Genomic DNA, 19,189 nt, shown 5'->3' with positions numbered 1-19,189 from the left:
TTTGGGCCATGTTTATATATATATTTATTATTTATAGAGAGAATATGCTTGCTAGTATTAGAATCCATCGGCAGCAAGAGCAACAGAGTCCGTCTCTAAATCAGCTCAAATAAAAGACGAGCATCAAAAACTCTCCCCTCCCAATTTCGGAGACGATCGCTAACTTCACCTCCTCAAACACATGCAAGATTGTGCTCTGCTCTCTCTCTCTCTCTCTCTCTCTCTCTCTACTTTCTTATGTTATTTTCTGAATTATATGCTTGTGTGTTTCGTTTGATAACTATTTCGTTTTTCAATACGAAGAAACTGTACAGTGAAAGGAGGAATGGAGAAACATGATGAGAGAGGAAAGTGTTTTTGGCTTTTACTTTTTATTTTGTGTCTTTTCTTGTACGTCTCGTTTCTTCCGTCTCTAACATAAAAAGCGAATATAAAAACGAAATGGGTATCAATCGGCCCAATATGCCAGATGAAATGCTGCTAATTGGTTTCCCTGTAACTCAAAGAATCTTCAGATCTGTAAGATTTTTCAAAAACGTCTGTCCAACAATGGAGCCAGTCTTAACAAATACAGCAGGACACCCAATCGGAGCGTCTACCGTTGCTTCGGAACCCTGTTTTGAAATTGTTTTCCACTCCATATGTGTTCCCAACAAGAAGTTTCTCCTCTTGGAAAATAGGCCTTCACATTATTCTTGCCCTTGTCTAGGACTGGCACCACTAAAATCTCGGTGCCGATTAGAAACTCCTGGTAGGTCAAGTTATGGACGTGTTCGTCATCTGGGTAATGCAGAAATAGGTGGCGGCATACAGGCAGACCTCTTTCAGCGGCTTCCTGTGATTCAAAGAGTTAAACAACTAGTCAGATTTTCTGGTGAAGTTGCTAGATGCTGTAAACTAGTGTAGTATACAAGAAGTCATGGAACTACCTGTACAAGCTGGACTCTGTAGAACTTCCAAGCTTTATAAATCTTAGCCAACCGTGCAAAGTGCGACAGAGTTCGGTCATTTGAGTAGAATTGGCTGTTGCAAGATGGCTTGTTTCCCTAGTTGCACAAGATGTTTAAATCAGTAGCTGATAACATCATAGAACGTAAGCGTATGAAGGTTTTATTCAGGAACACCAACATTGTAGCTTTAGCTTTCTTTGACAATGGTTAATGATAATGATGATGCTTCTTTTGTATTTCAGGTTGCAGATTTGAACTTACTTCATGCGTGCGGAAAACAGTCGTGAAAGCATTTAGCTCCATCCATCGCAAAAGCAACTCTTCACTTCTTCGATAGTTAATGAAAGGTAAGTTTACAGCACAGTACCCTCCAATGTCACTGTGATTAAATGCATACCCAGAAAGTCCACTACTGAGTAGGCCAACAACAGCACTCTTTATTCCATCATTAGTCTGCCAACTTACCATTTGGTCTCCTTCCCAAAATAGCATCCCCATTTGGGACTATCTCTGTAACCCGCCCTCATAAAAAACACCAATGCATCTTCGGGGTCTTCATTCTCCTCACTCGAATGGATAGCTTTCCATTCATCCACAAACTCTCTGTTAATTTTTGCCCACAGCTCTGGGTATTTGTTATGGGCTGAAATAGGATCTTCACCTGAAATGACGAGTTATAATTATTAGATTATGAAAAGTCACATGCAAGAGACCGAATTTGGGGCCTTAGAATTGGGATGTAAAGTGCAAAACAAAAGGCTATTAACTTTGCATTCTAAGTTGCTCTAAAAGAACAATTTGACAGTTCTAAGTCACTGAATGCAACTTTCAAACCATGTGCAATGTGAAGGGAAAATTTTCTGTATTCTTTTCATAAATATATAAAGCATGAGGCATGTTTGAGCCTTCACTATTGCTTATGGCACAAATTTTCCAGGTTTCATCTGATAAGATAGTAATATTATACATCGTGATGAATGATGGAGGGGAAACCGCTATATAACATTTCAGGCTAAAGACAGTCAGTCCAGCATGCAAATGCCCTATCTGTTTCTGACAACCCAAATCTTTTGACACTCAGCTTTCTTGGCTCTTATGTGTTTCCTGATTTGTTCGCTACTAGAGATAAGTAAAAGTGAAATCATGCATAGAGGTTCTGTTTCGCGCATGCTTTTGCACTTAGAATTAAGTACCACACAGTGACCGAGGCCATTGTAACATTAAAAGGACTCTTGAAGAATCAAGTTGGGATTTGGAACCTGAATAGAGGGTTGCATCCACTGGAAGACCTTCACCAAAATCAGCCATCCATCCTCTGACTCCATCATCCACCATTGCTCGAAGAATCTGCTTGAACCAACTTCCAGTATCGGGATGTGTCAAATCTAACATTCCTACATCAAAAGCTGTATTTGGAACCATGTACGTTTCTCCATGCCTGTCTTTCACTAATATGTCCAACTTCTTTGCTTCCTCAAAGAGATTTCTCCTTCTGTTTGGCTTCTCATGACACTGAAATCAAGTAAAAGTTTATTAAAGTTATAAAACACACTCATGGGTAACAGGTGAGTGATTGCGGGAATTGTACGAGAAGGGTTTATAGAGGAGCGTCATTGAGGCACAAGATAAGTACCGGAGCTAGACATGGGTTGCAGTAAGTCATCACTCTAATATGCTGAGCACTAAGATCTTTAACCAGTTCTTTCCATCCCCTATACCTTGTTGAATCTACTTCCCAATTCCACCATAGTTGTGATCCAACCAACGTCTCTCTCTGGCCCACCCAATCCTGTGCAACAATTATTACAAAGTTAAGAAGCATACGTACAGTAGTCATACTAGCACTGTAATTCAAAACTCCGGAAGTTTATGCCAAAACACGCCTCCGGTGGAAGTTGAACAGTTGCAGATAATCATTTATTTAACTCAAGAAATCATCTCAACATGTGTGTCTGTAGTTGTTTGCATGCATATACTTCTGGTGCAGGGACGTGCATTACCTGCAGCCAAAATGCTGAAATGGGAGCATCATAAGTCTTGAGCTCATTCCAAATATGGCGAGCTGATTCTGTACCGCCCTGCATGCCAACAACAGCTCCGGAAATAATCCAGTCAGGAAGTTTGGGAGGTCTTCCAATGGTTTCAGTGAAACATTGAATGAGCTCAGATGGTGAGGTCCCGTGCAATATCCTTCCTTCAACTGAGTTTCCATGTGTCTGCAAGCTCCAGTAAAAAGTAAATCGGAAACTGCAAGTTTAAGATCTTAAACGAGATGAGACCATTTTAGTTTTCGTTTTCTTTCCTTTAAACAAAATCCTTAGATCCTTATTTACATTATAAGCAATAGTCCTTATTCATCTGGCATCATATGTGAATGCTAAAATCTAACTTAATTCTTGCTACTCATTGAAATAAAACATTGAGATCTTCCTTTCGTTATCTATTTGACCCGAACACGAAATTGTGTAGTTGTTTTGTTTGAATCAGTTCCAGAGTTAAAATGACAGTATGACTGCAAGATGCAATGGTTATCTAACAATATACCTGAATCTGAACTCTATCGTGCTTCGTTAGATCAAACACGGAATATTCATATCCTTCGAGGTAAAGAGACCTCATCTTGGAAGTCATATAGAATGGAGAAGGAGCGTACGTTGTACTCCAATCGCCACCAGCCCTGCAATGAGGAAGGAAAGTAATGTATAAAAAATCAAAACTTGTCTAGTTAAAATCTACTTAGAAATTAGAATTATAACATGGTTGAAAATTGAATAGCTAAGATATCCTTGTGTCTACCTATAGCTGATCAAGTTAGCTGCAAAAGTAATAGGTTGATCCCCTCTCCCAATACCTTGTTCCTGGACCAAAATGGGAACCCTCTTCCCCTTAAAATCCATATGAGAAAACTGCTCCCCAAAACCGAAAAACCGCTCATTTTCGTCACTCGAATATGTCAAGCAAACCCTGTTGAATTCCTTGAACTCTTGAGCCTTGAGTTCCTCCAACTCTTCCTCCGATGAGGAAACCAAGACAAACCCTCTTGGCCTTGCAAATGACCAGAACCACCGCAGCCGGCGCTTCTGAAACCGGCCTAGCCTCCTCCGAAAACCCTTGTATCTTCCTGAACCACCACTGCTTGGACAAGCTTTTGTGCTCAATTCAAAGTTGGGCTGTCCCACCTTCACCCGGAATCCAATCTGATCACTGTTTTTCTGCTCAAACAAAACCCAATACTTTGCACAAGTAGAAGGCCCCTTCCCCTCACATGCCCTCTGAGAAATCCTCGTCCTTGTTTTGGTATTGAAAACCCAGCCAGTTACAAGAACCATCGGGAATTGGAATTGGGTACCTGGGGAATCCAGTTTCTGATCGAATCCAAAAAACCCAGATGGAGAATCTGGAAGCTGATCGTGATTGTTGATCGCCCTTATTTCCTGAATGGTTTGGTGATTGCAAACCAGATGAAGCTTTGTGTCTCTGACAAGGAAGGAGCCCCTGCTTTCTTCCACCTCAGTTTCGGCCAATGCTGCAGAAACAAAAGGGTGGCCGGCGAGGGTGGACCAGAGGGCTCTCTTGGGGTGGGATCGGTGGTGAATGGAGAGAGAGCCGCCATCGGTGGAGGTCCAAGAGAGGTGGAAATCGCTGCCGAGTGGGAAATGGTGAGGCGAAGAACGGCGGAGAGTTTGGGAATTGAAGAGGAGGTTGCCTTGGAGGAGAGGGAGGGATGTGGGTGGAGAAGGGAATGGATTGTTCAAATGCTTGTGGTGTTTTTTGGAGATTTTGAGGATCGTCATTTCATAATAATGTTTTGGAGAATTAATGAAAAGACCAAGATTGTGCTAATGCAACAATGATAATACTATATATAACACAACACAGCGGAATGACAAGATGTGCACGCACAAGACTTCTACTTTAACGTTACGTTCCGGTATCGATATTTAATACCTTCGTTAATATTTTTACAAATTTACATATCGATATTTTCATTAATATTGATATTTTAAATACTGATTAAAACCATTCGTATCTTATTGTACATAGTAATTTATTATATAATCAGTTGTTTTGACGAGACATTTCTTCGCAATTGTGGAGAGGCATTGTTGATACTTCATTCATGGATATTGCCAAAAAGGTTCAGCCAAAACTGACCAAACTGCACCGATTGATTACCGTTTTCATGTCGAAATTGCTCTCTCTCTCTCTCTCTCTCTCTCTTGACTCTGCCTCTCTCTTTCTCTCCCTTGACAATGTCGATTTTTCTTCCATCCCGTTTATTTCTTTGACAACACAAATGTCCGTCACAACAAATTTACATCATTGATTATTCGTTATTATTATGTATGAGAATCAATACAAATTTACATCTGTCATTTAGTACTATAGTTTAGTGTTATTTCTCTTCACTTGTAAGTAAGAGATCTTAGGTTTTATTCTCGTTAAAGACGAATTTAAACTACATTATCATCGGTTGATTATTGTAAGACTTAACCTATTTCCCACTCATTCAGTGTAGATAAAAACATTTGCTCGGAAAAGAAGCTGTCGGCTGATTGTACACGTAATATGTGCCATGAGGACAGTAGCGTGCATGATAATGCACGGGGTCCTATTTGTGCAGGTAGGTTCCTCCAAGTCCACCAAGACTATATAACGGACACCATTCGGTCCTGCACATGCATGCACGGACGCACGTATCTGCCCATCATCTGTGGACACGTACATACATCATACTATTAATTATTTACAATTTGACATAGTCAGACATAGTTCGGCAGCCATCTATGATCTAGGGGTCGATGAAAGCTTTGTCTGTTCTTGCTATTGCCACGACTTGTTTTTCAAATGTCTGTTGGCTGCTTTGGGCTAGAACCTCGAGCTTTGTTTAGTTGGGATTCAAAACTAAAATATAAAAACTATAAAAATAAAAAATTAAGAGTTGGTACGTGAAAGATAGATGTTAGAATATAGGCTCAATTGTAGCGGCAAAAATGACATAATAAACATAGGAAAATTAGGTTTATATCCTTCTTTTTGTTACTCTATTTATTAAAATCCTATTCATTTTGAATTTTTTATCAAGGTTCTGGGGTATTAATAACATCATTAATTATTTGAATAATAAAATATTTTTATTTTTGAATATATTTAAAATGTTACAATTAGAATATTTATATTTATGGCTAAATTTTTTATCATATATTTTTATTTTTAGTTTGTACCAATTTTAATTTGCAAATATTTTTTAATTTGTACCAATTTCCTTTTCATTTTTAATTTGCACCCATATATTAGTTTCTTTTTGTGCCCATATTTTTTAAAGTTTTATTTGTGTTTGTACCCATGTGTATACCGTCATGTGATATTGTATATTTAATCAATGATATAAAAATTACATATGGTATAGTTATGTTTTATGCCTAAACTTTGTATTATATATTTATATTTTTAGTTTGTACCACACTTTTAATTTGCAACATTTTTTTTTTAATTTGTAGTATTTTCTTTGGCCTATTATATTAACACCCCACAAATTGTTGAATAAACCCCACATATTTAATACACTCCACATTTTCTTTTTCACTTAAAAATTATCTTAATACACCTCACATACTTTCCCATAATACCCCCACACCCCACACTCTCAATATACATCTTATATTTTGTACATACACCCCACATCCAAGTAAATGAGAAAATCCATAAAATAATTCAATCTACTAAAGTACTAAGATCTTATTCTAATTTGGATTTTTTGAGATCATTCTAAAGCATGGCTTTTTTATTGAGGATTTGGCAGGCGGCTATTGGCAGAAGAAACCCTAGATCCCCATTCAAGCAGCTCTTTGCTTGTGTCATCCTTGTGAACAATCACTTCAACGAAGCACAAGCAGTATTTCTTCTCCCCCGTTGCTGTTGCAATCACTTCCGTTAGCTACTCCTCGGTACGAACCTGAGACCGAAAAAGAAAGGAAAAAACACATACATTAGGTCATACTTTACTTATAATCTAACAAAGCAAGTCCAATGCTATTCATGCTCTCAGTTTGTACTCTAAAAGATGAATATAACTATAGAAGTTTAAATAACGTAGCAAACGCAAGATTAAATAATTATCGATGTCATCGAAATCGCTAAAACAATGAAAAATATGAAGTCTTACCTCATGTGAAGCTTCCGAAACATCGATTTCGTGTTTCATTCAGTCAAAAACAATTTTTCTCAATCAACATGTTTGTAGTTTCATTAGTTAGGGTTTTGTTCAACAATGGAGGAGGAGAGAGTTTTGATAGTTGAGAAGATAAATAATACACTAAAAGTGATTTGGGGTGTATTTAAAATTTTTTATTTTTTTAAAAAACCTAATAAAGTCAAAATTGTCATTGCATAATGGGCTAAATAAGTGATTTAATATTAATTTTAATGTGAGGTGCAATCAACATTTTGTGGGGTGTTAATATAACAAGCCTTTTCTTTTTAGTTTTATTTTATACCCATGTATTAATTTCTTTTAGCGCCTATATTTTTTAAAACTCTTTTGTACTCATAATTTTTAATCTTTTATCTGTACCCTAATTTATTTATATGTACCCATTCTTCTTTATTAATGTACCACTTTGTTATATGTGAAATGCACCAATTTTTTTAACAATATGGATACATTCTTTTGCCATTTATTATTTCTCATTTTTACATAGTTTTTTATCCATTTATTCAATCAAAAAGTTTGAATTTTTTTATTGTAACCGTTTCTAATAGTATTATAATGAGGGATTTTAAATTTATAGGATTATAAATCTCATAAAATATCAAATAATTAATGTCAAAACTATAAAACTATAACTATTAATAGTAATATAATGAGGTTGACAAAGTCAAGGGACCTTAATCAAACTTTGAATACTATTAAGATTTTAATTAAAGAATGTTAAGAATTAAGGACCTGATCCAAAGTATTCCATAAACAAAATTAGGTCCAACTAGCCTTCTACATTGTTCCCCCCTAACAGCAGTTTTACCATTGCTAGGCTCTCCTAAGTAATAGGCAACTCAGTTCCATTAAATGAACAATAATTGTAATTGTATGCAGTGAACAGTAAATGTCCAAGTGCATCTCCATCCTAAACTGAACAGTACAGGCAATTCGTATTAAAATATTAGTATTTTTTATATTATAAAATAATAAAAGATAACTTTATTTATAATTTCGTATTAAAATATTAGTACTTTTAAAACTCATAAACACTTTCACCCAAAACATTTTCAATGATTTTAAAAGTATTTATAAATGAGTCTGTGCGCACAGGTAGGTTCCTCGGAGTGCACCAAGATAATATAACGAACACCATTCGTTCCCGCACATGCATGCACGCACGTATCATCTACAATAAGGGGTAGGAGAGTGGACTAAATACTAAGCCTCACAATGGACTAGTAATTAATGGTCAAATTTGTCTTTGACAAGAATCAAATCTAAGATATTTCACTTACAAATGAAGATGAATGTCACTAGACAACAGTACTAACTGGCAAAATTGAGAGTTAGTACATGAAAGAGAGAGATTAAAATTCAAGCTCAGTTGTAGCGTTGTAGCGTGAAAAATAACATAAATAAACAGAAGTAGGTCCCACTGGCCTTCTACATTGTTTCGCCCCTAATTCTGCACGGATGCACACACCTCGTTGTTCTTATAGCACTCATATGATCTTTGCTATAAAATGCACCAGATGTATATCCGGGTGTATACAATGTCCTAGTAGCTTAAATGGTATATATTGCATCCCAAATTCACAATTCCATTGTACCAAAAGTAAAAAATATAAATATAAATGTTTTGCTTGCACGGGTAATATATTACTAATCCAAATAGTCCTCATTTAGATAGAGAGGATTAGGATAGGATTATCCACTATATTGAAGATATTTTGAATGATGAAATGGACGAGTGTTTTCATATTTTTCTTCACAAGTAACCTTCAACTTAGACCCATATAAAATGTACACAAATAAATCCAGTGCAGGAGGACCTTGAGAGAAAAAAAATTCTCATCCCTTTTGCGACATTTCGACACAACCAAGAACACCTTAAAAAAATTCAGTATCATTGGATGAAATACTAAACGAAATGGAAAATGTTTAGGTACTTATTAGCAAGTATTTTATGTACTCACTTTCTAACTTTCTGATTTGGCCTAATCAAAAATTGTCACTTGTTTCTTGTTTTTTAAGGCCTAAGAAAAACTAATGACATGTCCATTACTATTTTTAAAATAATAAAATAGGTGCTAATTTATCATTGAATAAAATCAAAAGGTGAGTACTCAAATTGTGAAATCCTGTTCCCGGATTTCACTGTTTAAAATTACGTATCTTGTATTTCGTATTTATATTCGTAGTTTCGACGCTTTCATATTTACGGCATATATTTTTTTTGATAAGTAAAAGGATGAAAACGCCCTTAATGAACTAAACGGAATTCTACGTGGTCGTATTTTATTCCTACATATTTTTCCAGATTTCTTTACATGTTTGGATGGTACATGTTGATACGAACGTGTGAGCGCAAACAGAATGGAATTTGGAGTTATAAACGAATGAAGGTAAGGGCAAAATAGTCATTTTGCTATGAATCTGGAAGGCTCCAAATTTATGGGAGCCTTGTCTTGGTGAAAGGAAGCCACGGGAGTGGCTAGGGTAAAAAAAAAAAAAAGGAAGGGAGAGACCAACCAGAGAAGGGGAGGTGCGGGAAAGAAATGAGGGAGGGCATTGGCTGCCCAATCAGAGAAAAAGGGGACGGGCCAATTAGGAGAGGAAGGGAGAGAGACGGACCAAGGAGAGACAAGAGAAATGAGGGAAAGGAGAAAAGAGAAGGAGGGGAACCAATTGTGTACCTTGTGCTTTGTTCAATTTCTTGTTTCGTTGAGCTTTTGTATTTTGAGTACCTGTTTCATGTCTTGTTCTTCAAGCGTTGATATATTCCTTAGACTTCCGCTTGGTTCCGTTGAGTGATCCGGAACTGGGTTTCCGCTGGAAGTCTGTTGAGTGGTCCAATTCCCTGCTCCATTTGGATTCCGTTGAGTAGTCCAGAATCCCTCGTGATCCGCGATTCTATTGAGTGGTCCGGAATCGCATCCAGCTTGGATTTTATTGAGTGGTTCGATATGCATTGTACTCCACGATTCCGTTGAGTGATCCAGAATCGTATTCACTCGGATTCCGTTGAGAGGTCCGAAATCCCTTATACTTCGCAATTCCGTTGAGTGGTCCAGAATCGTATCCTGGTTTGGATTCTGTTGAGCGGTCCAGAATCCCCTTTGGTGTCTTGATTCCATTGAGTGGTCCAGAACCCGATATTGATGGATTTCGTTGAGTGGTCCGAAATTGCATTATATGACTTGTTGGTTCCTTGGGTTTGATTTCAGCTTTAGGGATGTAGGCTTCAGCCGAACTGTGTCTATGTAGCCCTGCATTTCGATGTATTGTATGTGTGATTGATTGGTGTGATTGTCGAATGATGTTGATGATTGTTGTCATTATGATTAGACTCGTTGACAAATATGGCTAGAGAATAATGTTGTGCTTCGTCGACTGTTCCTTGAGATGTTGCATGCCTTGAAATGTGGTATTGTGTGGAGATATAGTGAATTATGTGATGATTGTTTGAGTGTGGTGTATGATGAACTACGAATGGCTTAATCCTTATTTAGGGTACATAGGCAGTCTAACGAGGATGTTAGATGCAGCCATAAAGTATACGATAAATTACTATGCGAATCGATTCTCGAGTTGTGCTTTGCCATATCTCGGAGACGGGGTAAGTTAGAGATACGGGTATTTGGTGACATCACGTGTTGATCATGAACGTTGGTCGGGATCAGGGCGTGACACAAATATTATCCAAACAAAATTATCAGCCAATAAATATACAAATTAGTTAAAGTTAGAGATTACAATAAATTACATTACCCTCTTTTAGTTGTCAAAGAAGGGTTTTTTAATATGTAATTTAGACACACACATATATATAGGCCTAGGATACCCCTTTTTTCAAAAAAATGGGGATTCGGACTCACTCCACATCAAACTTAACAATCCGAACCGTCAATTTTGTAAGCCTTCATTCATAGATCATCCTTACAAAAATTCAATTCAATCGACTTTGATTAATTTATTTATTCCTTTTTTACATGCAAAAGAAGAAAACTTACATTTAGAAAACAATCAACACAGAGTGACTTTACCCCTCCTTATTATCATGATAGATTGGCTAAACAAAGGAAAAATAAAAAAGAAATCGTATTGAAATATATTTTTATTGACCAATCAGAATTGCTCCCCAGGGTCTATAATTGCCTCAACAATTTCAATGTTTTCTTTAGAACAAAGTGTTCGTCCATTTTTTTTAACTCAATTAGATGCCTTAAATATTTCTGATTTGACTAATGTTTTGTAAGGATGATCTATAAAGTGCAACTTAAAAAATAAATGATTCGAATTGTTAAAATTCGATGTGGGATGACCCCACAACTAATCCTTATATATATATATATATATATATATATATATATATATTTTTTATAAAAATGGGGTACCCTTTAAGGTTCCTATATATATAAGGAAGTGGTCCTAGTGGGAACAAAATTTGGGTGAACTAAATACAACAGCAATCCTGATACCTGGAATTGGATTGGATGACCACCTTTATGTAAGTCGCATCGTCTTTATTCGAGGCAGTGCACTGCTGCCCACAAGATGTGATGAAAAATACTTTCTACTGTCGTCGGCATTAAAGTTTAATATTTCAATATCTAGTCGTTTTTTAGGGTGATGTTTGTTTGCTCCTGTAAAGGCTAAAAGAACTTTTGACAACCCATAAATCATTTCTAAATTTATGTTTGTTAAGGAAGTTAGAAGTGAAGTGTTTTAAAATGAATGGAAAGTGCTTTTGAAAATGCAAGTGAATTCTAGATAAGCACTTGAAGTGCTATTTGCAAGAAGCACATAACTGGTCTTTCCTGCAGTTTCAAGTGCTTTTAAAATCCAAAAACACCTTCACCTCAATAGTCTGCTTTCTGAATAAGCATCCACCAAGTAGTAGTGCTTTCATGCTTTGTATAAAGCCATTCAATTTCAATCAATGACACGACAATGAAGGAAAACAAAAGGTTTCCATTTTCTTGTTCCAAGGAAATGAAATAAAAATGTGAAACGATTCAACCATGCACACCAGTAGACTAGAATGAGCAAAACAGTTACTTGTACCAATGTGTCCCAAAATCAAGAGTTCCTACTGCCTAGAAGAGATGAGCGAGCTTAAGAATTCCTCTTGAGAATCTGAGGTTGCCCATTCATGCCCGGCAACCTCGCAGTCAGCAAGATGGTTAAACGACGTCCCTCAATACCCGCAAGGTTTTCACAGACTCATACATTAACAAAGAGATCCTCCAGCATGGGGAAATAACTTCTGAATATAAGATTGCAAACTCTATATAGAAAAACATAACAAACCCAATATGCTGAGCCTACAGACTTTTAATAGTAGATAGTTGCTCATAGATCCAGGATTCAAACTAGAAATTTAAATTACCGGTTCCAAAGAAAGCAGAAGCAACCTCAAATTGCTCAATCAAGCAAATCCGACGCTGCTGTCTTCTTAAATGGATCAACTTGTGCCAACTGTGCCAGTGCAGATTTGTTGGGAAAGATATTTTCTGCCTTCATCCTCTCCCAGATTCCGTAAGCTGGAGCCTTGGCGTTTATATAGGCCTGAATAAGAGAATGGAATTGACGAAGCCGAGCCATATAACCAGCCTGTCTCATCCTATAAAATATCTTTTCTGCGTTATGGACGTCCCCCCTCTTCGAATACTGTTCCAAAATTGTCATATAAGACGTGAACATTGGCTTCTTTCGGTTGTTCTGGGCAGCCTTCTGCAAAATAGAATCAGCCTTTTCAACCTCACCTGCTTCCACATGGAGTTTCACAAGTGCATCCCAAGTTAATGGGCCAATCTCGCAATTGTTATCTGCCATACGCTTGACAAGATCTTTACCCTTGTCAAGCATTTTATTGTTTGCATACACCTTCAACATCACAGTATAATGCTTGGAAGAAAGTCTTTTCCCTGATTTTAACAGCTTATCAAAAACTGCTTCTGCTTCTTCAATCTTGTTCAACTTTCCCCATGCTTCGATTGCAGCCAAACACTCTACAAACAGAGGATTTGATTCACAAACCTTCCAAACTCTCCCTACTTCGTTGGCATCTCCCAACTCAGCATAAAGAGGAAGCAAAGATCGACAAGCCCAACGATTCTGTTTTAAGTTTCCAGATTCCATGTCCTTCAAAACCGCCTGAGCTTTTTCTTTAAGCCCACTAGCGGCATAGTGTCTAGCCAAGGTGGCTTTTGTGCTCAGGTCTGGCTCAATGCCTTCCGCCTTCATTGTCTCATAAACTTGCTCCATTCCAGTTATGTCATTTGACTGGCCTTTTGTATCTATTAGGACTTTATATGTGAAGATAGTTGGCTTGACATCTTCTTTCTCCATTAACAGTAATACATCTGCTATTTTCTTCTTGTCAAGCCTCTTGTAGAGGAGTAGCAACTGGTTGCAAGTAAATGCTGTGACTGGGAATTCTAGGTCCTTCATTTTATTGAAAACTTCTTCGGCTTTCTTCAGATTTCCGGTAGAGACACAGTACTGCCAACAGAGTTCGGTAGATTACCTCACTTCTAAAGGATTTTGGAATCTTCTCAATATAGTTTTCTGCCTTTTGGAGGCCACGTACTTTGGCAATTAAGTCAAGACGAGATGCATAATCTCTTTCATTAAATTCAATCTTCTTATGCTCCTCCAACCACTCTGAAAGCTGCAAAGTGCATCACACAATAGTAAAATTCCATGACCACGAAATTCGTACTTTTAGAGAACCGGGAAACAAACACAAGAGAAGAAGATGCACTTGTGGCGCTAGAAGCTACTACCTTTCTCATTATATATCTATCGAGGGAAAAGATGAAAAGAAAAGAAAGTAAAAACTATCACAAATTTATTATGCTTTAAATCAAACTATAAGATGAACAAATGGAAGCATAAGTTGCCAAATCAGAGTGTCACGGTCACTTTCAACCTAAGTCTACAGAATTTTATTAAGGCACAGACAACTCATGACTTCAAAGTCAACTTTTCTTTACCTGTCATCATAAAAATGGGACTCAACGAAATAAATTTAATGATATGACCATTAATTTTAACAAAAAAGGAAACCAAAAGGTCCAGCCATAAGCCTTTGTCATTGACTCATTGAAAAATATGTAATGGTCCTCCTTCAAGTACAATTAAACCAACAAACAAAAGAGAAACAAAGAAGCGAAGAGTGTCATGATTACAACATAATATATCAAAACAATAGGCTATTCCATGCGAGAAAGACCGGATGAGTGTATCAAATGCTAGAATACTTCTATGCACATTGACAAAAGGCCTTTCCTAGGTAATATAGTTTAATGGATGATCAATAGACATACAAAAAATTTTCATACACTGAATAGAAAAACTTCTGCAACAGAAATGCAAATGCAATTTTAAATTATGCAACCTAATTTCTGAAAACATGCATGAAAGAAAGAAAACTAACTTAGGAAAAGATAAATAAAGAGTCAAAAGGAAAAAAAAAGGCCTACAAACAGAAAGTCTATCAGCATGATTAGTATTTATCCGCCATGCCATTCAGCAACCCAAATTACTTCCCTCTTTTCAACTTAATTTAATTTAATTTAGAGGAACGGAATACTCAATAGTGAGTACTAGAACCAGAAAGCACAAACCACATTCAAAATTGAAACCCTCTCGCATTTTTGAGTAAGTGAAAATTAGAAGAATTAAAATTAACAAAACAAATTACAAGCCGAAAATCAAACAATTATGCCTACAACAATCATGTTAAACGATGACCAGTGAACCATAATAACTGGACATCAATAATACATGAAAAAGATATAAAAAAGGAAATTAAATAGAATTATGGAAGCAATGACTTTAATGCAGACTCTAAAACAATATAGGACCCTATGGGATCACGAATCTATAATTTACTTTACTCGAAAGTTTCAAAAGAATGAAATAAATATTAATCATTGTAATAGTTCCTTAACGTAAGTTCATTTGCAATTTAAGTGCTCGCTGAAGGTTTGGAGCCTTGTTATCTCTTTTATCTAAATTCTTCTCCAAGCACTCTGTAAAATTATTGCTGTCCTAACCTTCTTTGTTTTCTAAACATTTTATTCTTCAAATTTCTATCGTTCTAAGCCCACCAAAACGTTACTTAAACACCAACCCATGCATAAAAATCCTTTTCATTGATGTAATAGTTAGTGATGCCCTTAGGGACATTGTGTTCAATGTTTACATACAGTCAGAAAACCTAAAGCTTGAGACGTGATAGAATACTTCATCAGCATGTGGAACATAACATTTGACACCAAAACAAAAACAACAACTGCTATATATGGATACTTGAAATTGATCAAACTGCTATATTTGACAATTTCCTACCACAAAATCACGCAAGATGACTCGGACAGGCTCACATAGCAGCAGTTATGTTGAAATATCTCTGCCTTTTTTGCTTCTTAATCAGCTATGTTGCCTTATTTATATAAATAAAACAATTCAAAACAATCTGAACTAAATTAAGTGAGAAATTATAAAGCAGCTAAGACCAAAGTAAAACTTTTGGGATTATTGTGTAGTTTACGAATTCTTGAGTGTCAAAAGAAAATCAAGTCAAATCACCTGTAATGCCCTCCCATACATTTGACGCCTACGAAAATTGAGCATGGCCATTGATACCTCTGCCTGGTCTATTTCATTTCCTTCTTCTACCCACTTATCAAGAGCACCATAAATAGAGGCACCTGGGAAAGATAATATGGCCTTGTAAAGTGCTAAAGTGTTTCCTTTCTTTGGTGATCTTTTCTCACTTGGATCAGTCTCAGTCTCTGACAACTCCATCTCATGTTGGGATGGCTCAACGTCTTCCTCAACTTCAGAAAGTTCTGGTTCAGAAATTAATTCATCTTCATTTTCATCCTTTGCACTGCTCTCTGGAATTGCTTCAGCACTAGATGGTGTTTCAAGTTCAGAAAACCCATCTTCCAAATCATCTTCCTCACCACTGCTTTTTGCACCAGCTTGTGAAGAAAGGCTGCGTGTGCCCGTGAAGAAATTCCAAGAAACATGAGTTGTGTGGTATAGTCTCTTGGAAGGCAGACATCCATCAGGCAATGATTTACAGGACTCAAGAAAACAAACATCCTCATGTCTGTCAGTAATTGGTAGCTCCGAATTAGCACAGCATGCACGAGAAGTTCCTATGTTGAAAGCTCGGTTCCTGGACGCAAAAGGAAAGCTAAGTCTCATATTTATTCCAACCGAAATAAACCAACAACATAACATAACCAAAAGATCCAGATTTTATTTCAAAACATCCTGAATAAAAAACAAAAGTAGCAGGACATATATTACTAAAAGAGATATACATTTAAAATTTAAGAAGACGTCATTGTCAAGCTTCTATTAGTACACCCATACTATGAAATCCTTTGGGACAAAAGAAACACAAATTGCTTCCCAAGAAAAGCTCGGAAACAAGGGTAGCTGCTCTAGCAGTTAATCTCTATAGAAAAAGAACAAGAGAGAATCAACAGCATAAACGATTTTTTTTAATTTTTTGAACAAATGATATTATCTACACTAAGGCAGAGGCGTGGTGGGATTAGCCTCACATGGACTAGCAATAATGTGGTTCAAATTCTCATTTGGCAAGAATCGAACCTAAGACCTCTCACTTACAAGGGAAGGGGAATACCACTAGACCGTAGGACTAAGTTGCCTAAACCTAACCAACAGCAGAAACTATGTTGCTGCAAAGTATCCCATAATGTGACAGAAAAAATTTTACAGTCTGGATCAAAGGGAAGATAAATTTCCAGTTTTAACAATCTCCCTCACTCCATGAATTCAATTTTTTCCTCATCTGTTTTTGTTTGTGCTTTTCGAAAGATGGCGCCAAGAAAATGAATTCCATTCTAATCCCCTTCAAAAAATTCTCTCTTCCTTTCAATAAGCATGAAAATAATGATTTGTAAATTCAAGGTAAAACAAATCATTCCTTGAAAAGATTAACTCATTGCATACGGAAGACAAACTAACACAAGTAAACAAAATTAAAAATAAAATAAAAACAAAGAAGCCATTTGCACATCAGATGATTAAGATGAACCCTAAAACCTGTAATCGTTCAGATTATTCTCTCCCACCTTCTGATTAACAAATAGGTGATGAAGATGGGCCCACTGAACCCAAGAGCGAAGGGAAGAGAGTATGTACCTGAGAGGAAGAGAAGCACGGCGGAGAGCCCACATGGCGACAGTCGGCAAATCAGAAACACCCTAACACTCAAGAGTCACAGGGAAAATGGAAATGGCGGTGGTCGTTGAGTATCTCAGTCCCTTAAACCCTAAAAAGTAAAACCCTCCCTTTGCCTTTGGGAATTACTGATTTCGGGACATACGGGTTTTTCGTTTTCTTGTTATCGTGGGTCTCTTAATTATGGGCTTTGCTTTTTTTTAGTACTTATGGGCTTTTTTTTTTTTTTTAATTTAATTTCATTCAATAATTAATTAATAAAATCGTTGGGTGACTCGTAGACTGCAATTTAGTTGTTTAAGAGCATATTCGTCTTCGTATTAAGTTCAGTGTTTGTCAAAATAAATAAATAAAGGATATTGTAGATTATTTAATGAAAAACACGAAAAGCATTTGAGTCCATGAGTATTTGTAATGTTAGTGGTAAGATTATAACTAACGTCATAATTAAAAGGTTATAACTTTTATTGGACCAATGCATTTCACTAAATCAGGGGCTTTTGCTCCATTCACGATAATATCCTCATTGTCTATGGGCGTGAGAACTTTGCTAGTTGTAAAGGTAAAAAACAAGAAGGATTGGAGCATGCGCTCATGGCTATTAAATTAGACTTGGAGAAAGCTTGTGACTTGTTAATTGGGATTTTATCATTTATGTACTTTAAGGTATCGTTTGGTATGCAGACGGGACGGGACGGGACGGGACAGGACGGAACGGAACGGAGGGGGAGCAAAGATGCCCTCGGATGGAAACAAGGAGGAAGAAGAAAGAGACGGAGAGGTTATAATTTTGTATTCCACAGATATGGAACGAGTCGTTCCAGAGGGTGAGGTGGAACGAAAATTCACCCAAAACTCGTCCCGTGGAACAGCTCGTTCCATCCGTTTTAGGCGCACCAAACGTGGGACGGAACGCCTTGTCTCACTCTGTTCCGTCCCGTCCCACTTACCAAACGGTACCTAAAGATTTGGTTTTCATATTAAATGGGTTACTTGGTTGCGGAGTGTTAATTGGGGTACTTCTATCCCAAGCAAGGTACTAGACAAAAAGGAACCCTTGATTAGACATATGAACTACAAGGAGTTCCCAAGCCTCAGCTGGGGCTGCTAACTTCTCCTTATGGATTTAAAATCTCTAACCTAGCATTTGCAGATGATTGCTTATTGTTTCCATAAGTCCTATTTATATTTTTCCAGCAACACAAGTTCAAGTATTCTTCATATCCAACACAAAACTACTATTTGGTAAACATCTAGGTATTTATAACATTGTCCTTTGAAAGAACCGTGTTAATGGAAATGAATTAATGACAAGGTTAAACAAAAATTGGATGGTTAGAAGGCTAACACTCTTTCTAAAGCAAAAAGACTTACTCTTGTTAAATCGAGCCTCATTGTCACTGGTATGTCATTAGCTTGGTTATGGAGTGTACTACTATTGTTTGAGGCTTACCACCACATTTGTATTATTGAAATTAAAACAAGAAATTGCGACTATTATGAACATTGGCAAATCTATTGACAATCTTTTTTTTTTTTTTTTTTTGAACAAACGATATTATCTATACTAAGGGAGTGGAGGAGTGAGCTAAGCCTCACAATAAGCTAACAATAATGTGGTTCAAATTCGCTTTTTGTGAGAATCAAACCTAAGACTGAAAAAAAAATACCACTAGAGCGTAATACTAAGTGGCTAACCTATCGACAATTGAAAATAAGAAAAGTGGGGTAAAACTATTATCTTGTTGTCAAATTTACATGGATATTTTATTTTTAAACAAATAATATTATCTACACTAAGGGA

The 19,189-nt window shown here is 36.7% G+C and overlaps 2 protein-coding genes across 2 annotated transcripts; both read right to left on the bottom strand.

Moving 5' to 3' along the window:
• Nucleotides 1-339: 339 nt before the first annotated feature.
• On the bottom strand, nucleotides 340-4,759 carry LOC103936977 (sulfoquinovosidase). The gene is given in 10 exon segments (XM_048576604.1): nucleotides 340-622; nucleotides 625-835; nucleotides 930-1,046; nucleotides 1,212-1,441; nucleotides 1,444-1,611; nucleotides 2,210-2,462; nucleotides 2,584-2,739; nucleotides 2,951-3,166; nucleotides 3,495-3,627; nucleotides 3,747-4,759. Coding segments are annotated over 10 exon segments (2,604 nt in total). The 5' UTR covers nucleotides 4,745-4,759; the 3' UTR covers nucleotides 340-500.
• Nucleotides 4,760-12,404: 7,645 nt separating this feature from the next.
• LOC103936978 (pentatricopeptide repeat-containing protein At1g80270, mitochondrial) lies at nucleotides 12,405-17,537 on the bottom strand. The gene is given in 4 exon segments (XM_009346870.3): nucleotides 12,405-13,656; nucleotides 13,658-13,825; nucleotides 15,751-16,348; nucleotides 17,347-17,537. Coding segments are annotated over 4 exon segments (1,881 nt in total). The 5' UTR covers nucleotides 17,382-17,537; the 3' UTR covers nucleotides 12,405-12,576.
• Between the last annotated feature and the right edge of the window lie 1,652 nt (nucleotides 17,538-19,189).

This window comes from the organism of the source record quoted next, unplaced genomic scaffold, assembly GCF_019419815.1.
Source record: "Pyrus x bretschneideri cultivar Hongxiangsu unplaced genomic scaffold, Pyrus_bretschneideri_v1 Contig9, whole genome shotgun sequence".
Taxonomy (NCBI): domain Eukaryota; kingdom Viridiplantae; phylum Streptophyta; class Magnoliopsida; order Rosales; family Rosaceae; genus Pyrus; species Pyrus x bretschneideri.
This window is presented reverse-complemented; position numbering and strand designations above follow the sequence as displayed.